The sequence below is a fragment of the Oryctolagus cuniculus genome, chromosome 3, assembly GCF_051225735.1.
Source record: "Oryctolagus cuniculus isolate XC-2025 breed Fujian yellow rabbit chromosome 3, ASM5122573v1, whole genome shotgun sequence".
In the NCBI taxonomy this organism is placed as follows: domain Eukaryota; kingdom Metazoa; phylum Chordata; class Mammalia; order Lagomorpha; family Leporidae; genus Oryctolagus; species Oryctolagus cuniculus.
This window is the reverse complement of record NC_142869.1, coordinates 167,937,650-167,954,556: the sequence shown is the minus strand read 5'-3', so window position 1 is coordinate 167,954,556 and position 16,907 is coordinate 167,937,650. Positions and strand designations below refer to the sequence as shown.

Genomic DNA, 16,907 nt, shown 5'->3' with positions numbered 1-16,907 from the left:
GGCTCGGCCCCGTGGCCTGCAGCTACCCTGGACAATCAGGCCAAGACCTGCAAGTCCCTGGGTTTTCACTCCCTCCTGCCTCCGAGTTAGGGATGCAGACAGGGCCCTTCTTGTTAGCCAGAGGTCAGGCTGCCAGGTGGCTTTCGCCAGCACCACCGTGTCCCTCCAGGAATGCTTTCATCTGCGTGCGTCTCCCAGTTCCAACACGGGCTTTGTCGACCGTCTCCGGGGATGCTGAATTACCTCTTTTTCCCCCAGAACAAAGAGCATGTTCAGGTGAAGTTATTGGTCTGGAACGGAGAACTGGCGGATCATTGTTGTTATTATATTAATGGGGAGTATTATAACATAATTACGATGATTAGAAGCAGAGTGCCCAACAACATATGCCGTTTATAGTAACTGTATTCCAGTTACAAGGAATGATTTTGTTTCAGCTAATGATGGCATTGTGATAACAACCTTGGATCTCCACATCAGCCGTCAGTGCCTAGGTACCGAGTAGAACCAGGGAGAGGAGAGGGGAGGTGGCACTGGACGGGGGTGACCGCATGTTTCTGCTCTCACACCCTGGGCTGCTTCTCTCGCCCCATTGGAATGGCCTTCTGCTGGGGCAGCCGAGCCAGGCCCACCCCTGTGCCGAGCTGGAGGAGCCACCGACCCCACCTGCCCTTGGCACGGCACTGCTCCTCCTCCACAGGCCAGTCTGGCCGTCCCAGCAGGCCTGTGCACTTAATAACGGTGATTTCGGGAAACCAACAGGAACATCCATGGAAAAGCAAATCCACTGGCAGGAATCTGCCCTCGAGGGACTGTTCTGTGTTTTTTTTCCCCCCTTCTAAAGTGAGAAGGGCAGCAAAGTGAGCTGCCCTGATGCTGTGTTCTCCAGGCAAAGCCAGGGCCTCGCGGCCGGCAGGTGTTCAGGCTCAGAGAGGAGGGTCCCAGGAGCGCCTCTCTCCACTTGAACTTCAGCCGAGTGCTCACTGCAGAGAACAGCTGCAAGATCAGAGGAGGCAAATGAATTCTGTTTGATTCACAAAGTGTGCTTGAAAGGTTCTCCCGGCCGGCGCTGCAGCTCACTAGGCTAATCCTCCGCCTAGCGGCGCCGGCACACCGGGTTCTAGTCCTGGTCGGGGCGCCGGATTCTGTCCCTGTTGCCCCTCTTCCAGGCCAGCTCTCTGTTATGGCCAGGGAGTGCCGTGGAGGATGGCCCAAGTGCTTGGGCCCTGCACCCCATGGGAGACCAGGAGAAGCACCTGGCTCCTGCCATCGGATCAGCGCGGTGCGCGGGCTGCAGCGCGCCGGCCACGGCGGCCATTGGAGGGTGAACCAACGGCAAAGGAAGACCTTTCTCTCTGTCTCTCTCTCTCACTGTCCACTCTGCCTGTCAAAAAAAAAAAAAGAAAGAAAGGAAGAAAGGTTCTCCCAACATCCCAACCACCGCAACTCACCCGGGAAGACTTCCAGAGCCAAGACATGGTGTCCTCAAGTCTGCTCCGGGCCTGAAGATCTGCAAGGCGGGGAACGTCCCAGACTGCCCTGTTCCCCGTGCCCCGAGACAAGGGCAGGCCACGGGCATTCCCGCACCGGCTGTGCTCTGGAGGGTCAGCCAGCCAGCCCACTTTGCTGGTGATTTGCCTGCCTCCCTGCAGAAGAGCCATTTTTGGCATCCAATCCAAGGGAACAAAACCACCTGCCATGTCCTTCACCCTCCTTCGAGCAAGCCAAGCCCAGACCCAGCTTAGAGAACTTGTCTCTAAGCCAGGCACCACCCCCTACCCTGGGTATTCAATTATCCAGACAACTTCTCTTTCCATCTGTCTGGGCTGCCCCTCCCCCTAAGGTTCTGGGTACTTCCTCTCTATATTATTACTTTCACTCTCCATAAACCAGCCCATCGTAGATCATGCTAATGGCATTATAAACTCAGAGAACAGCAAGAGAATATATGGCGCGTGACATTTGTGTATTGGGCGCCGCAGGTCCGAGAAGGTGAGCGCGTATGGTTAGAGGACCGGTGTGGCTGGGGCTGGCTGGTCTCTGGAATTGCTGGAGGCTAAAGTGATTGGGGGTGGGGAGACATGACCTGCATATTATTATTATTATATATTATATATTATATAATATATAATATATTATATATTATTATTCTTCAGCTGCCCAGGCTCTGCTCCCTCTCTGTGAGCTTCCCGTTCCTCACTCTGGGCTGTAACAACTCCACTCGGAGAATTAGAGCTCTCATCTTGTAAACACACCGGGGGCTGTAAATCCACCACCTCCGCCTCCTTTGCTGGCAGCCCAGCCCCGCAGGCAGCCTTTTCTCTCCCGGCCAGGCAGCATTCTTTATGTCCTTGTTCAATTATTTAAATCAGCAATGAAACCTCTGTATAAGGCAGCCGCTGACATGCTGGACACGGCGGACGGAGAGGCATCTCTCTGGCTTTCAGAGTTCAGCTTTGAGTTCCTGCTCCCTGCAATTAGTAGCACTGTCTGTATTTTGTGTACATTTAAGTGGAGACCAAAATGCACTTTCTTTATTTTGTGTGCATTTAAGTGGAGACCAAAATGCATTATATTTATTTTGTGTGCATTTAAGTGGAAACCAAAATGTGCAAGGAGCAGCCACCCCCTACTGCCAAGCCATGAAAGGTTTGCTGGAGCCCCGAGCCCCTGCCACTCCCCGCCGCCCCTCAGTCCATTCTTACACCTGCACCCTGTAGCCACTGGCACACACAGCCTCCTGCTTACCGTGAGCACTTGCAAGCCTGTGGAGTACAGGTGTTTCCCGTCCTCCACGAGCTGGCCCTGTCAAATGTCAGTTTGGAAAAATACGCACCCTGAGAAGTTCCAAGCAGTATGGTGTTGAGGAGTTCTGGACAGGGCCAGCTCCCAGCTGTGGGTAAAGTCGATCAGATGATCGGTAAGGTACTGTGCTTGTAGCCACTGCGAGTACTGAGTGAGGCAGCCGGTGTCCCGGGTTTCTCCATCCCGAACCGTGGAGGTGATCAGGCGTGCTAAGATCCGAGAGGAGGTAGCAGGTAGATGTGTGCAAGGCAGTGGAGGAGGTGGCGTGTGCCCTGCATTGAACCCTGGTATCCCCTGAACCCTGGTACCTAGGGTCTCCACAGCAGCACACCCTGCCCCCAGAGCCAGTACCCTCTCACCCGTGCGGCCATATCAGCAGCCACACTCCCATTATTAGAACAGGAAGACGCTTCGTCACTGGCAGGCAGTTGCACATCCAGGAGGCCCACCTGCCCCCCCACCACAGCCCCTCTGTGCTCATTTCCCTGGTTATTTTGAATACTGCACTTTGGGCTGGTTGAGCAGGTATTCGTGTGCCCATTTTAGAGCTGGGAAAACTGAGCTTCGAACAGATTAAATAAGTACAGAGATGTGGTCCAGGTTGGTTGTTAGGTGAATGCTAGTGCTGGGCTTAAAAGGAAAATAAACTGTTCTCTTATCGGTCACAGGGCACCAAATGTGCAGGTTTTCTCCGTGCTGAACAATGCTCCAGTTCTTCCAGGCCACCGCGGGTAGCCCACAGTTTATCTCCATTCTGACTCTGCCTACCCGAGTCAGCCTCAGATCCCACAGGACAAGGGCTCAGCCCCACAAGGCCACGCCCCCTTCAGGTCCACTTGCAGCCTTCTCCCCGCCCCCCACCCCCAACTCCTCAAGAATTCCAAAGGTTTTAGAAGCTCCGTGCCAAGAAGCAGGGTCAGAGGCCGGGTACCTGTTTCTTATTATGTTCCGGTGTCCCCGGGGCTCCACACCCACAGCCTCACCATTGTATGGTGAGGGATGCAGAGGGCTGGAGGGACTGCCCAGGGCCACCTGGGTGCTGGCCAGTCTCCTGTCTCAGAGTCTGCAGCTTCAGGACATCACCTCCCAGACGAGGGAGCAGTGGGCGCAGCAGGGCCCTCCCTACCTGCCCCCTGGCCACTGGGGTACTTGGAGCCACTGGATTTATAGGCCTGTGCGGGGCAGGAGCAGGAGTGACAGTGGGCACTGACAGGTGTTTATGGAAAAGGCACGCAGGGGGCGGGGGCAAGGAAGATGGGTCCTTTGGTTGTGAGGTGGGGGAACAGGGGGCTGGGGGGAAGGGGAGGAAGAAACCCACATCTGAAGCTCACTGTGTGCCCAGAGCTTCATGAGGGGCCGTTCCCAGAATCCCCCAAAGTGCACCCAAGAAGGAATTGTGATCCTCACTGAGGCTGAAGACATCAATGAGGAGAGCACTGTTCCTGACACTGGGGCCCGTGGGGAAACTGGTGTGGACCCCCAGCCCCTGGCTCCCCAGCCGGACTCTCTCTAGTTGAGGAACTGCAAAGGGCAGGACCCAGGCCAGGGGTCTGAACCCCTGGACATGAACCCAGGACCTCGAGCGTGAGGCGTGGAGCAGCGAGGACGTGGCTTTGGAGTGGCCCGCGACTTTCGCACCTGGGGGTAGTCTTGCACGTGGCGTCCTGGCACGAGGCAGGTTGCAGTCTGAGATGATGGGTGCCAACGCCTTGTTGCCCAGGGAGGAAGTGCCATTTTACTTTTCATTTAACAGGGGCACTGGGGTCATGAGCAGCGGCACTAGAGGCAAAGCTGCCCAGCCCAGCCCAGCCCCGCCCCAGGGCCTCCCCAGTTATGGTTGAAAAACTTGCTCCCAGAGCCACGGACCTTTTTGTGGCTTTCCCGGGCCCACTGGCAGTCAAGACTCAGCAGCCGACTCCCAAGGAGCCTGGGTGCGACTCTTGGGGAGGGCAAGGGAGCCTGCGTCGGGACGTCCTTGCTCTTCCTGGCTGCTTACTATTCCGTCGTGTGTGCGTGTGTGCTGGCCGGGCATCCATCCACAGACACGTGAGCTGTGGAGTGCAAAGAGCCGTGCAAGTCTCTGCGTCCCTTTCTCCAGGGGTTACCCGGAGGGGTGCAGCTGTTCCTCAGAGCCACGGTGTGGCGGCCTGGAGGCTGGGGGGCGCAGAGGTCAATGGCTTGGGGTGGAGACAGGGCCCTCGGTCCTCTGGCTCCCTCTCTTTCTCCAAGCGTCCCTTGGAGCTTTCCTTGCCCTTCTCCCTTCTTTCTGCTATTTCCCCACCTCCTTTCCTGTCCTCTGTTCTCATGGCCAGGACAGAAGAGACTGCCGCCCCCAAGCATGCCTCACGGCTGGGTGAGATGGGCGGAGCCCTGGAGTCCCACCCAGTCGACCGATGAGGAGGTCGAGTGTCGGAGTCGGGTTGTCGTGGGCTCCGGGTCCCATGGCAGGCTCAGGAACCGAAGCAGGCTCTAGGCCAGCTTTGTTAGGGTGCAGCTTTCCGTGGCCCCAGAGAGCTGTTCGGTTTGTGCTTGTTTAGGAGCCCGGGAGCGACAGCTGTGGGTTGTCTGGTCTCCTTGCCACCATGGCTTCTGTTCTGCCTTCCTCGCCTGGGACGGGCCCGGTGGAAGGAGGAAGTCTCTGCCGAGAGTCACCTGTGAGCCTGTGACGAGGCGTCCTCAGCAGGGATGCGGGCCCCATGGCAGCCTGCCCGAGGCTGGGCTCTCTCTGTGTGCCCAGGGACACCGAGGCCTCGCTCCTGCCCACGCCAGTCAGGCCCAGATACTGACTGCCAGCAGGTGCCCCAGCAGCTCCACCTCTCTATCGGGCACAGCACCCCCTCCTGCTGCAGCCCCCTTCTCTCCCAGGTCGTCCCCGGACAGAGCTTGTGGCCTGGGTGATTTAACCCTTCCCTCCCCAGAGGCCCCACCCCACGTGGCTCCAGGGGTGGGCGTGCCCATCGCTGGCAGCTAAGAGCAGCTGGGTGTGTTTCTGCTCTGAGGGGCAATTCCTTGGGGTCAGCCCATCCCCAGAGCTCATCAGAAGCTTCTGGATTCAGCAGACTTCTGGAGCCCATTCCAGAATATTCTAAGTGCCAGACTTAACCCGTGTACGGAAGACTCCCCCCTGGCCCTGCCCGCTGTGGGCCAGAGCCAGAGCTGAGGCCCAGGGCCTTGCCTCCCTGTGGACCGTCCCACGCAGCCCACCAGCCCCGAGTCTTGGCCACCTGGAATGTAGCAGGCCAGGAGGCCGTCAGTGGCCATGGGATGGGTGCCTGCCAGCAGCAGCAGTCTTGCTAGGCTGGTAGGAGATGGCAACAGTGTCAGAGACTCAGGCGTGCAGGGGGAGGCACTGAAAGGAACCTGAGGGTGGACCCAACACTGTGAGCCCCCTCCTCCCCAGGGATTTCCCTGCCCCATTCCTGAGAGCCCTGGGCCTCCTAGGGCGTGTCTGGGGGAGGTAGCAGCATGGAGCCTGGTGGGGAAGGGGTGTCTGCAGAGGCCTCTGCCCCTTTGGCTTCCCGGCGGCGTGCGACCTGAGCTGTGCCCTCTGCCCCCAGGACTGCCCCCAGCTGCTTCGCGTGGACAAGATCCTGGTGCCCGTGGAGGTGATCAAGCCCATCACCCTGAAGGCCAAGAACCTGCCGCAGCCGCAGTCGGGGCAGCGCGGCTACGAGTGCATCCTCACCATCCAGGGCAGCGAGCAGAGGGTGCCCGCCCTGCGCTTCAACAGCTCCAGCGTGCAGTGCCAGAACACGTCTGTGAGTCGCCCCGTGCCTCCCCCCAGGCCCCGCTCTGCAGATCCCTTCCTCTCCCTACCCACCTGCTTGCTCTACCCTCCTCGTACACCCTCGGTGCCCTCGCACGGGCCCCAGCGCTGTGCCGGGTTCTGCAGCCCCCCAGGGTGTGTGAGCCTAGTGGCAACCCTGTCGGGAGGAGGGGCTGCAGGACCAGCCGAGGGACCGCTGAGCCCTGTCTGCTGGCGGAGGGAGCTGACCGGGAATGCGCTGCTTAGATCAGCTCTGGCCCTGCCCAGTGCTCAGAAAGCCACGTTGAGCCCAGGCTCTGTTGGGAAGGGCTTGGCTGCCCCAGGCTGCCCGAGAAGACTAGCCGTGCGCGTCACCCTGCCTGCCCTCCTTGCCCTCGTCACTATGTTGCCTTCCCAGCTCCCGCTCTGGTGTCACCAGTGCTTCTGGGCTCTTGGCTGTGCATCCAGGTGCGCAGAGACAAAGATGGGACTCCTTTGTATTTGAGTTTATTTATTTATTGGAAAGCAGAGTGACTCAGAGAGGGAGAGGGAGAGACAAAGAGCGCTTCCATCCGGTGGTTCACTCCCCAAATGGCCGCAACAGCCAGGGCTGGGCCAGGCTGAAACCAGGAGCCTGGAGCTCCATCTGGGTCTGGCACGTGGGTGGCAGGGACTCAGTCCTCGGTACATCTGCTGCTGCTTTCCCAGGCTCATGATCCAGGAGTGGGCAGACTTCTTGACTCCTAACATTTGCAAGGTGCAGAGAAAAACCTTCAAGTTCTTTACTGTGCAAAATCAGAAGATCGGGGCCTGGGACCAGGGACAGATTTAGGTTCGGGGACCCAGTCGCGTGCAGTCTAGGAATCTTTAAGGTCAAAGTGTGATGTCAGGGCTGCAGCGTGGGCTGTGAGGCTGTGCAGGTAGGATCAGGCCCTGAAGCTGGAGCTCCGCCCACTCTGGGGTAACCTTCCCCTGCCCACCTGCTGAGTGGCTCGCTGGAAGTCACACAGCTGGTATGAGGTGTGGCTGGGCTGCACTTGGGCCCCACTCCTACATGGTGACTGTATCTGAGGGTGTCATGGGGGACCTCCAGGGGAGTTGCAGACAAAGGATTTCACCGGAACTCCCCATTCTTGGAGCAGGAGAGCAGCCTGGAGGAAGAGGGCTCGGGGTGGCCCATACACCTGCTTAAGGCTGCTCAGCATCCCAGGGACAAAAATCCCAACCTGTCACCCCCTCCCCCGGCTTCCGCTGGGCACCGCCCCGCCTCCCCCAGCAGCCAGGAAGGTTTTTTTTTTTTTTTTTTTTCTCAGATTTCTGCAGGGATCTGGATTAAACCTGCCTGCCAGGGGTGATATTGAACACCTCTCGCTTCCTCGTAAATTCTGGAGGCCAGGCAGACAAGCCCCGTGGGCTTGGCTCAAGTAAATCTCCCCAAACAAGGTCCCTGTGCAGAGAGAAAAGACCTGGGCCCCACCTCGCACTCCGAGACACAAGCGGGGATTTCAGACCCTGGGGAAAACGGCCAGGGTTCCTGGGAGGAGCCGCACCCTGGAGGGAGGGTTAAGGAGGGAGGACAGAGTCTGCAGCCTCAGTTGCCACACTCTGGGCTCCCCGCAGCGGGGCACAGACATCGCCCTGGGCCCCATGCTTTGGCTGCCTCGGTTAACCAGACAAAGGTACCCCAGGAATTAATGCGAGTTCACTGGAGCTCCCTCTGTGCCCCGGGGGCCAACTTCACAGTCCACAAGGCTCACTGGGGCCTTCTGTCATCCTCTACACTGCCTTGGATCAGAGGCCCATTGGGCTGCAATGTCCTCCACCTGATAAGGGAGCCCTCAGTGGGCACAGGGGACCCCAAATATGGGAGCCGGCATCCCGTGAACAAAGGCGCAGGGGGATCTGGGCAGCCCTGGGCAGGTGCAAGCCGCCCCTCCTCTGTGGTGGCCTCCCCCTGGAATGGCTGAGGTTGGAACGAGGATGGGCACCACATGGGTTTCTGCTTTCTGGGGCCCTTAGAAGTCTGCTGGTCCCACAGCACCTCGTGTCTGGGATTCCCATCGGGAAAGCTGACACCCCAGGGCCCAACAGTCACTGCTGCTTCCGAGGCCCGAGTATTCCTGAGTGCATGGGCTCACTCAGGCCCTTCTAGGTCTGCTTCCAGGGGCAGTGGAGAGAGGAGACAGCAAGGCTGAAGGCCCCAAGCCTGAGGCTGTCACCACTGAGGACGGGACCACCCACCCCTGAGCACTTGGGAGCAGCCGGCTGCACACTGGCCCCCGAGGTCTCAGCAGCAGCCTGCGGCCTCCTCACCTGCTGCAGACCAGAACTGGGTGCCTCCAGGTGACGGCTCCCTGGGGACTTAGTCATTTCCACACCCCCAGTCATCGGAGAGCTTGTTTCTCTACTATTTTCAAGTCCGAGAAACTGAGACAAGAGGAGAGGGGCCCCCTGGCCCCACCAGGACCCACTGGAGTCCCACGATTCAGGAGGGCTCTGCTCTGACTTTTCCCAAGAGCCTCTATCTTCTTCAAAATTTTTAAAAAAGGTTTTATTTGGGAAGTAGAGTTATAGACAGAGATAGGGAGAGACAGACAGAAAGGTCTTCCATCCACTAGTTCACTCCCCAAATGGCTACAATTGCTGGAGCTGAGCCAACCCAAAGCCAGGAGCTTTTTCTGGATCTCCTATGTGGGTGCAGGGGCCCAAGCACTTGGGCTATCCTCTGCTGCTTTCCTAGGCCATCAGCAGGGAGCTGGGTCAGAAGAGGAGCAGCTGGGACTCGAACCAGCGCCTGTATGGGATGCTCATGCTGCAGGCAGAGGCTTAGCCTGCTGTGCCACAGGGCTAGCCCTGAGCCTCTGTCTTCAGGGGAAGCAATGGGACCCCTGTGTTTTGTTGGTCCGGGCCAGGGCACTGCCTGCCACCAACTGACTTCCTTAAGAAAGTTTTGGGGTCATAATCCAAGGGCTATAGGTCGCAGAGAATAAGACACTGTCAGGCAGGACCAGACACCTGGGGGAGTCTCTCCATCATCCTGTTACAGAGGGGGGGGGGTATCTGGGGTACAGAGAGGGCAAGCGACAGGCCCAGGTCATACAGCAGAACTTGAACTCGGTTTCATGACATGCCCACTGAGCCGACACTGGAGGGGAACCAGCAGCTGAGCACTTTATGCGCTGGCTTTGGTGCTATCTCTGGGAGCAGGAACCGGTCAGCCTTGGCGGGGATTGTTTCCTTTGCTAACACCACGAGCGATCTGGAATGGGAGGAGGAGAAAGGCTGTGAGGGAGAGTGCCCCGGGTTTGTGAGGGCAGAAAGAATTCTCCGAGGAGAGCACAGGGAAATCAGGGCCTACCGTGTGGGCGTCACGCTGGCTGCACAAGGCAGGCTGAGTCTCTCCGGCCCCATTATTTGGGGGCTGGCCCTGGGCCAATGACTGCAGCTCCCGAGGGAGATGGGAAGGGAAGGGGGTCCCCGCGGGCAGGAGTGGGGCAGGGAGCCACCATGGGTGTGCATGGCCTACTCTAGATCAAGGCATCAGCAAAACATCAGGTGCGGCTAATAACAGCGCCCAGCAACCACCTCTGTGGCTGGCCGTGGCCAGTGAGTGCCCAAAGGCCAGCTGGCTGGCTGGTGCTCTGCTCAACAGGGCCTGGGGCTCCAGGCCAAGCTTCCCTGGACCCACACTGGCCTCTGGTTTTCTCTTGGTGCTTTAGTGCACCCCATGTGGCACAAAGGCATTTGGCCCATAATGGACTGGGTTCAGGTCCCAGCTACTCCTCTTCTATTCCAGCTTCCTGCTAATGCACATCCCAGCAGGCGGGTGATGATGGCTCAAGTCCTTGGGTCCCTGGCTCTCATGCGGGAGGCCTGGACTGAGTTCCCAGCGCCTGGTTGTGGTCTGGCCCAGCCCTGGCTGTGTGGGCATCTGGGGAGTGAACTGTCAGATGGAAGCTCTGTCCGTCTGTCTTTCTTTTTGTCTTTCCCTCTCTGTTTCTCTACCTCTTCAGAAAGAAAGAAAGAAAGAGAGAGAGAGAGAGAGGGAGGGAGGGAGGGAGGGAGGGAGGGAGGGAGGGAGGAAGGAAGGAAGGAAGGAAAAGCCAGCTGACCTTGTGCAAGGCCTGCAGGTGGGAACAGGTCTGCTGAGCCCGGCGGGGCACTGCCTGGCTCCCTGCATAGCCTCTCAGACCTGCTGGCCCAGATGGTAGAACTTCCCAGCAGAGGGCCTTGGCACTGGCGACCAAGCAGTGCTTGGCCGAAGGAGGGTCTCAGCTGTATGGATCTTCTCTCTGCTTTAGAAGGAGGAGAGGCTGAGGTTCACCCTTTCCCAAGGTAACGGGTGAAGTCATCCGTCAGCACAGCCGTGGTGTGCCACACCTTGGTTGGGCAGCTTCGCCTCCTGGGCTCCAGGAGCCTGTAGCCCCCCTGCCACGCAGCACTGGGCTCCATGCAGCTCATGACGTGCCGGCAGCAGAGAGCCTCGTAAGTGCTGAGCGGGGCAGGGCATGGGGGTCCACACTCCCCCAGCTGCTGCAGGGGAGCCCCTGCCTGCACCCCCAGGTGGGGTGCAGGTCTCTTTGTCCAGAAAGAGGGACTCTTAAAAACCCAGCCACTTCACTAGAGACAGGGAGGGCGGCAGGGAGCACCCGGGGTCTGGGTTTCTGTAGTATTTCATGGTTTGGTCTCAGAAATGGGGGTGGGGGGGCAGAAAATGCTATCAGAGTATTTGGTCCTCAAAGCCTTTTATTTGCAATTTTCTTTAAAAATTCTTCACCTCCACATACACACGTGTGTGTACACACACACACACACACACACACACCAGCACAGCGGGCTCTCATATGCGTACAACCCCATATGCACCAAGTGTCTGGCACAGAAGCACTCCATACACAGAAGCGTAAACACAGGGAATATAAACACCGTTTTGCAGAGCACCCCAAGTGTGTAGACATGGATTGAAATACACAAAACATTGGAGCGCTGAGACTACGTGACAGACACCGTGTTTGGAGCACAGCACACGCTCTCTCCAAGTCTCACAGCGGTCCCCGGAGGCGTGGGCTGCTTCACAGTCCCGCTTTGCAAATGGGGAAACTGAGACTTGGATCGTTTGCTCCAGTTCACACAGCTGGTGGCTGGCAGAACACACTGTGTGTGTGTGTGTGTGTGAGTGTGAGTGCACACAAATGTGCATTTGTGGATGCACAGATAATACCAGTGTGTGCGGTAACCTCTTCCCAGCCAGCACGCATGTAAACGCAGGTGTGCACCTCGGCCCCACCCACATGCACCTGCAGAATTAATTGTCTTCCTAAGAGGGCCAGGAAGACTCTAATCACCACCTGCCGCTTCCCCTTAGGGTTCTGGCTAGACCAGGCCTGGGAGGCAGACGCTGGGCTCCAGTCCTGCCTGAGCCACCACTGGCCTCCCCCGGCAAGGCTGGACCTCTGCCCTGGTCCCCCAGTGCAGCCTCCGGGTGATGAGAAGGTGCGCATCCTGGGTTGGAGCGGCCAGTGCTACCTGGAGCTCTCTGGCTGATGGCCTCTCCCCACTGGGGCCTCTAAGGAGGCAAGGGATGGGAAGGTCCCCGGCCTGGCTGTGGGAGGCAGTGCTCTGGCCCTCAGTGAGTGCTCTCAGCCTCCCCTCCACACCACCCCCTCCCCTGGGTACGTCATGGGGATGCCCCAGCTTCAGCCAGGACCAGGACCACAGAGGGGGCTCTCCCCAGGTGCTCCCTGTCTCCAGAGCCTGACTCAGCAGTTCAGGGACAGGGCCTGGACTCTGCATCTTGACCTTGATCTTGACCTTGACTCTGACATAAGGATTCACAGACCCCAGGAGCCACCAGTCTAGAGTAGCAGTGGTTTTGTGAGAAAACTCAGGACCACGTGGGACAGACAAGCCCGCCTGCCCAGGGGTCAGACTTGCCTCTGGGAGGGTGGTTACAGCAGCTCCCCACCCCCACCCCAGCTTCACTTGCTGCAGTTCAGTTAACCGAGGTCTACTGCAGCCTGAAGACAACAAATGCGAAATCCTGGAAGCAAACTGTTGGTAGGTTTTTAACTGCACTCCATTCTGAGTGGCCTGATGGACTGGCAGACCATCTTGCTGTCCCAATGGGAAGGGATTCAGCCCACTGCCCAGTGTGTCCATGCTGTGTACCTCACCCAGCCACTGTCCAGCGTGTCCACACTGTACCTCACCCATCCACCATCCAGTGTGTCCACTCTGTGTACCTCCCCCGGCCACCATCCAGCGTGTCCACTCTGTGTACCTCCCCCGGCCACCGTCCAGCGTGTCCACTCTGTGTACTTCACCCATCCACCGTCCAGTGTGTCCACACTGTGTACCTCCCCCGGCCACCATCCAGTGTGTCCACTCTGTGTACCTCCCCCGGCCACCATCCAGCGTGTCCACTCTGTGTACCTCCCCCAGCCACTGTCCAGCATGTCCACGCTGTATACCTCACTCAACCACCATCCAGTGTGTCCACACTGTGTACCTCACCCGGCCACCATCCAGTGTGTCCATGCTGTGTACCTCACCCAGCCACCATCCAGTGTGTCCACACTGTACCTCACCTGGCCACTGGCCAGGGTGTCCACTCTGTGTACCTCCCCCGGCCACCATCCAGCGTGTCCACTCTGTGTACCTCCCCCATTCACCGTCCAGCATGTCCACTCTGTGTACCTCACCCATCCACCGTCCAGCGTGTCCACTCTGTGTACCTCCCCCGGCCACCATCCAACGTGTCCACGCTGTGTACCTCACCCGGCCACTGTCCAGCTTGTCCACTCTGTGTACCTCCCCCGGCCACCATCCAGTGTGTCCACACTGTGTACCTCCCCCAGCCACCATCCAGTGTGTCCACTCTGTGTACTTCACCCATCCACCATCCAGTGTGTCCACTCTGTGTATCTCACCCATCCACCATCCAGTATGTCCACTCTGTGTATCTCACCCATCCACCATCCAGTATGTCCACTCTGTGTATCTCACCCATCCACCATCCAGTATGTCCACTCTGTGTATCTCACCCATCCACCATCCAGCGTGTCCACTCTGTGTACCTCCCCCGGCCACCATCCAGTGTGTCCACTCTGTGTACCTCACCCATCCACCATCCAGTATGTCCACTCTGTGTACCTCACCCATCCACCGTCCAGCGTGTCCACTCTGTGTACCTCCCCCGGCCACCGTCCAGCGTGTCCACTCTGTGTACTTCACCCATCCACCGTCCAGTGTGTCCACACTGTGTACCTCCCCCGGCCACCATCCAGTGTGTCCACTCTGTGTACCTCACCCGGCCACCATCCAGTGTGTCCACTCTGTGTACCTCACCTGGCCACCATCCAGCGTGTCCACTCTGTGTACCTCCCCCGGCCACCATCCAGTGTGTCCACGCTGTGTACCTCACCCATCCACCATCCAGTGTGTCCACTCTGTGTAGCTCTCCTGCCCCGTAATCGCAGAAGCCCCCTGGGTGATCAGATCAAGAGAGCAGAACAGAATTGTTCACAGTATGTGGCAGTCATCCGTGTTCTGCTATTGTCCTTCATCTCGGCCTGTGCCTGATTTTTCTATTTTATTCTGGGTGTGCATGTATAGGAAAAAGCATAGTGTATCTTGAGCTGAGTACTAGCCACAGTTTCAGGCATCCACTGGGGGTCTTGGGATGTGACCTCTGCAGATGAAGGGGGCTGGGGGAGGTCTTGCTGACAGAGTCATAGACAGTCGGAGAGTCCAATGTGGTGTCTGCAGGGCCAGGTGGCTCTGTGCTTAGGTCCAAGTGGCCTTGGCCACCAGAGAGAGCTGGTGTGGGTGTGGGTGGCACAGACCAGTGTCATGGGCATGCATTGCCAGGCAGTTATGTTGCAATGCTGGAGCCCAGGGCAGAGTGTAGAGAAGCATGGACATGTGTCCAACTCACACGGCCACCGCATGGTCGCCTCGGTGTGCACTCTGTAGCACTGGAACCTCCTGGACTGAAGGTTTCCACGTGTCTGTAGAAGCTTCTGCAAGCAGGCCACAGACCTATTCCTGCCCAGAGGCTGGTGCACAGACAGCAGGCCCCTAGGTGTCTGCCCAGGCTGGGCACTCCCGATGAGTGTGGCTGTCCCCTCACTCAGGGAAGGTGCCACGCCTACAGCAGGATAGCGTCAGCCAACACCCCCAGGCCCAGCCCCTCCAAACCATAACACGGAGTTCAAAGAGCCATTGGCTCTGTAAACACAACCTCACACCAAGAGCCCTGGACGTCTCGGCCCCACTCCTGCATCCCAGCCCTGTGGCCAGCATTTCTAGTGGGGTAGCCAGCAAACCCCTATGGTAGGACCTGGAAGCGCTGCCCCAGGGCTGGCTCTGAGTGCCTCACTCACCTCTTTCCCCTGAGCACCGAGGGGCCTCTGTTGTCAGAGGCTGGTATGTCTGGGGGCTGCCTCCCCCCACCCCTCAGCTGGTAGCATCAGGTCCCAAGGGGAGCTGGGCAGGAGCACAGGCCTGAGGCATCCCCCACCAAGGGCAGCAGCCCAGCAGGAGGCTGGACTGGGCGGGCTTGGCTTGGAGCCAGTGAGGGCCCCAGCGTCTCAACCCAGACCCCCAGGCCTGTCCTCCTGGGTCCCCTCGGGATTTCCCATCTCTCCTCTGAGCTCCCGTTGGCTCCTCCTCTTACCCAGACCCCAGCCTCACATCCCCCCAGCACAGAGCCCCTTCATTTCTTCTCTCTGCAGACACGCAGTCTGCCTGTGAATTGGGGGTCCCGATCCAGGCTCCTGGGAAGGTCCCATACACCCTGAACATTTCCTGGAAGTTACAGCTCCTTGGTCTCGTGGCTGGTGTCCCCGGGGCGGTCTGGAAGGAAATATCCCCTCCCTTGGTTAGACATCTCAGGGTGGGCCCACTGTCGGGCATGGAGGGTGGGCACGTCCAGGCTCCTGCTCACAGCCTCCTCATGGAGACCCATGGGGAGTGAATACCTGGCTTGTGCCACTCTGCCCCTTAAACCAGCCTGTGTGTGGATATGCATCTGCATAGGTGTGCACCCACACAGGTGTGCCACAGAGGCCTGGCCTCACCCCCACCCTACATTCCAGACCCCCTGCTTCCCTGCCCTGCCCATCCACGGGTGCATGTGTATCCAGGTCTTCACAGTCCTCAGCCCCTGCTGGAGCACTCGGGCCCTCCCTGGACATCCTGTGACACAGCCTCCTTCTCTCCTTTTCCCTCCACATGGCGGCAGTACTCCTACGAAGGCATGGGCATCAACAACCTGCCCGTGGAGTTGACGGTCGTGTGGAACGGGCACTTCACCATCGACAATCCGGCTCAGAACAAAGGTACGGGGTCATCTTTCCCCCACCCCAGCCTTCTCCTGGCTGGCCCTCCGCTGGCCTCGGAGCCCTTCCTCCACAGCCTCCCCACTGCCCACCCTTCCCTGTTCCCTCCTGGGCTTCGAGGTGGGCTCAGCTTGGGCTCGCAGCTTCTGGAAGGGGAGGGGAGTGGAATGAGGAGCCCCAGGGCTGCCGAGTGTGGCTGGGGACACATGGCCTCCCTTGTCAAGTTCTCCAGCTCAGGCATGGAGTTTCTCTTTGGTTTTCTCTGCCTCAGAAGACCTAAGCAGAGCAGGATGCCCTGGGTGCCCTCACCCCAGCCCCTTCCTGTCCCCACCCCACCCCCAAGCGCCTCTTGCCTGTGCCCCCTGCAGTTCACCTCTACAAGTGTGGAGCTATGCGCCAGAGCTGCGGGCTGTGCCTCAAGGCTGACCCCGACTTCGAGTGCGGCTGGTGCCAGGGCCCCGGCCAGTGCACCCTGCGCCAGCACTGTCCTGCCCACGAGAGCCGGTGGCTGGAGCTGTCAGGTGCTAACAGCAAGTGCACGAACCCTCGCATCACAGAGGTAAGCTGGGGCCGGGAGCCGTGCCCTGCCAGGGGGTTGGGGTCCCTGCCAGCCACGTGTGGCCATCAGGTGGTCACCCCTGTGGTCCCCACTGGACCTGGATGCCTCTCATTTTCCCTCACAGCCCTTCCCTTCCTGTGTCCAAACGGGCTCCGCCCTTGCTGCCGTCTGTCTGTGTCTCCGAGAGTCTCCATCAGTGGCCGCCTCACTGGGCATTCAGCCGTGGGGGTCCAGGGGACAGAGCCCAGCCATGGGGAGGTGGAGAGACAGAGAGGCCTCAGGACTCACCCAAAGCCAAACAGAAGCCGAGAGATGGCAGAAGTAGAGTGGATCTGAGCTTGGTTCAGGGGGACCCCAGGGCAGAGGCTGTGGAGAAGATGGGTATGGGCCATGTATCTGGGGCTGCACAGTTTCTCCATCAGTCTTCCCCTCAGCCCCGTTAGCGTTAGAGTAGGTC

At 58.9% G+C, this 16,907-nt stretch overlaps 1 protein-coding gene across 1 annotated transcript in view; it reads left to right on the top strand.

The window, feature by feature from the left end:
• PLXNA4 (plexin A4) overlaps window positions 1–16,907 on the top strand; it is a 426,904-nt gene that overhangs the window by 351,788 nt on the left and 58,209 nt on the right. The window contains exons 10-12 of the mRNA XM_051848990.3: window positions 6,363–6,563; window positions 15,795–15,891; window positions 16,260–16,450. Of these exons, the coding sequence (XP_051704950.1) occupies window positions 6,363–6,563; window positions 15,795–15,891; window positions 16,260–16,450 (489 nt within the window). The remainder of the gene's footprint in view (window positions 1–6,362; window positions 6,564–15,794; window positions 15,892–16,259; window positions 16,451–16,907) is intronic.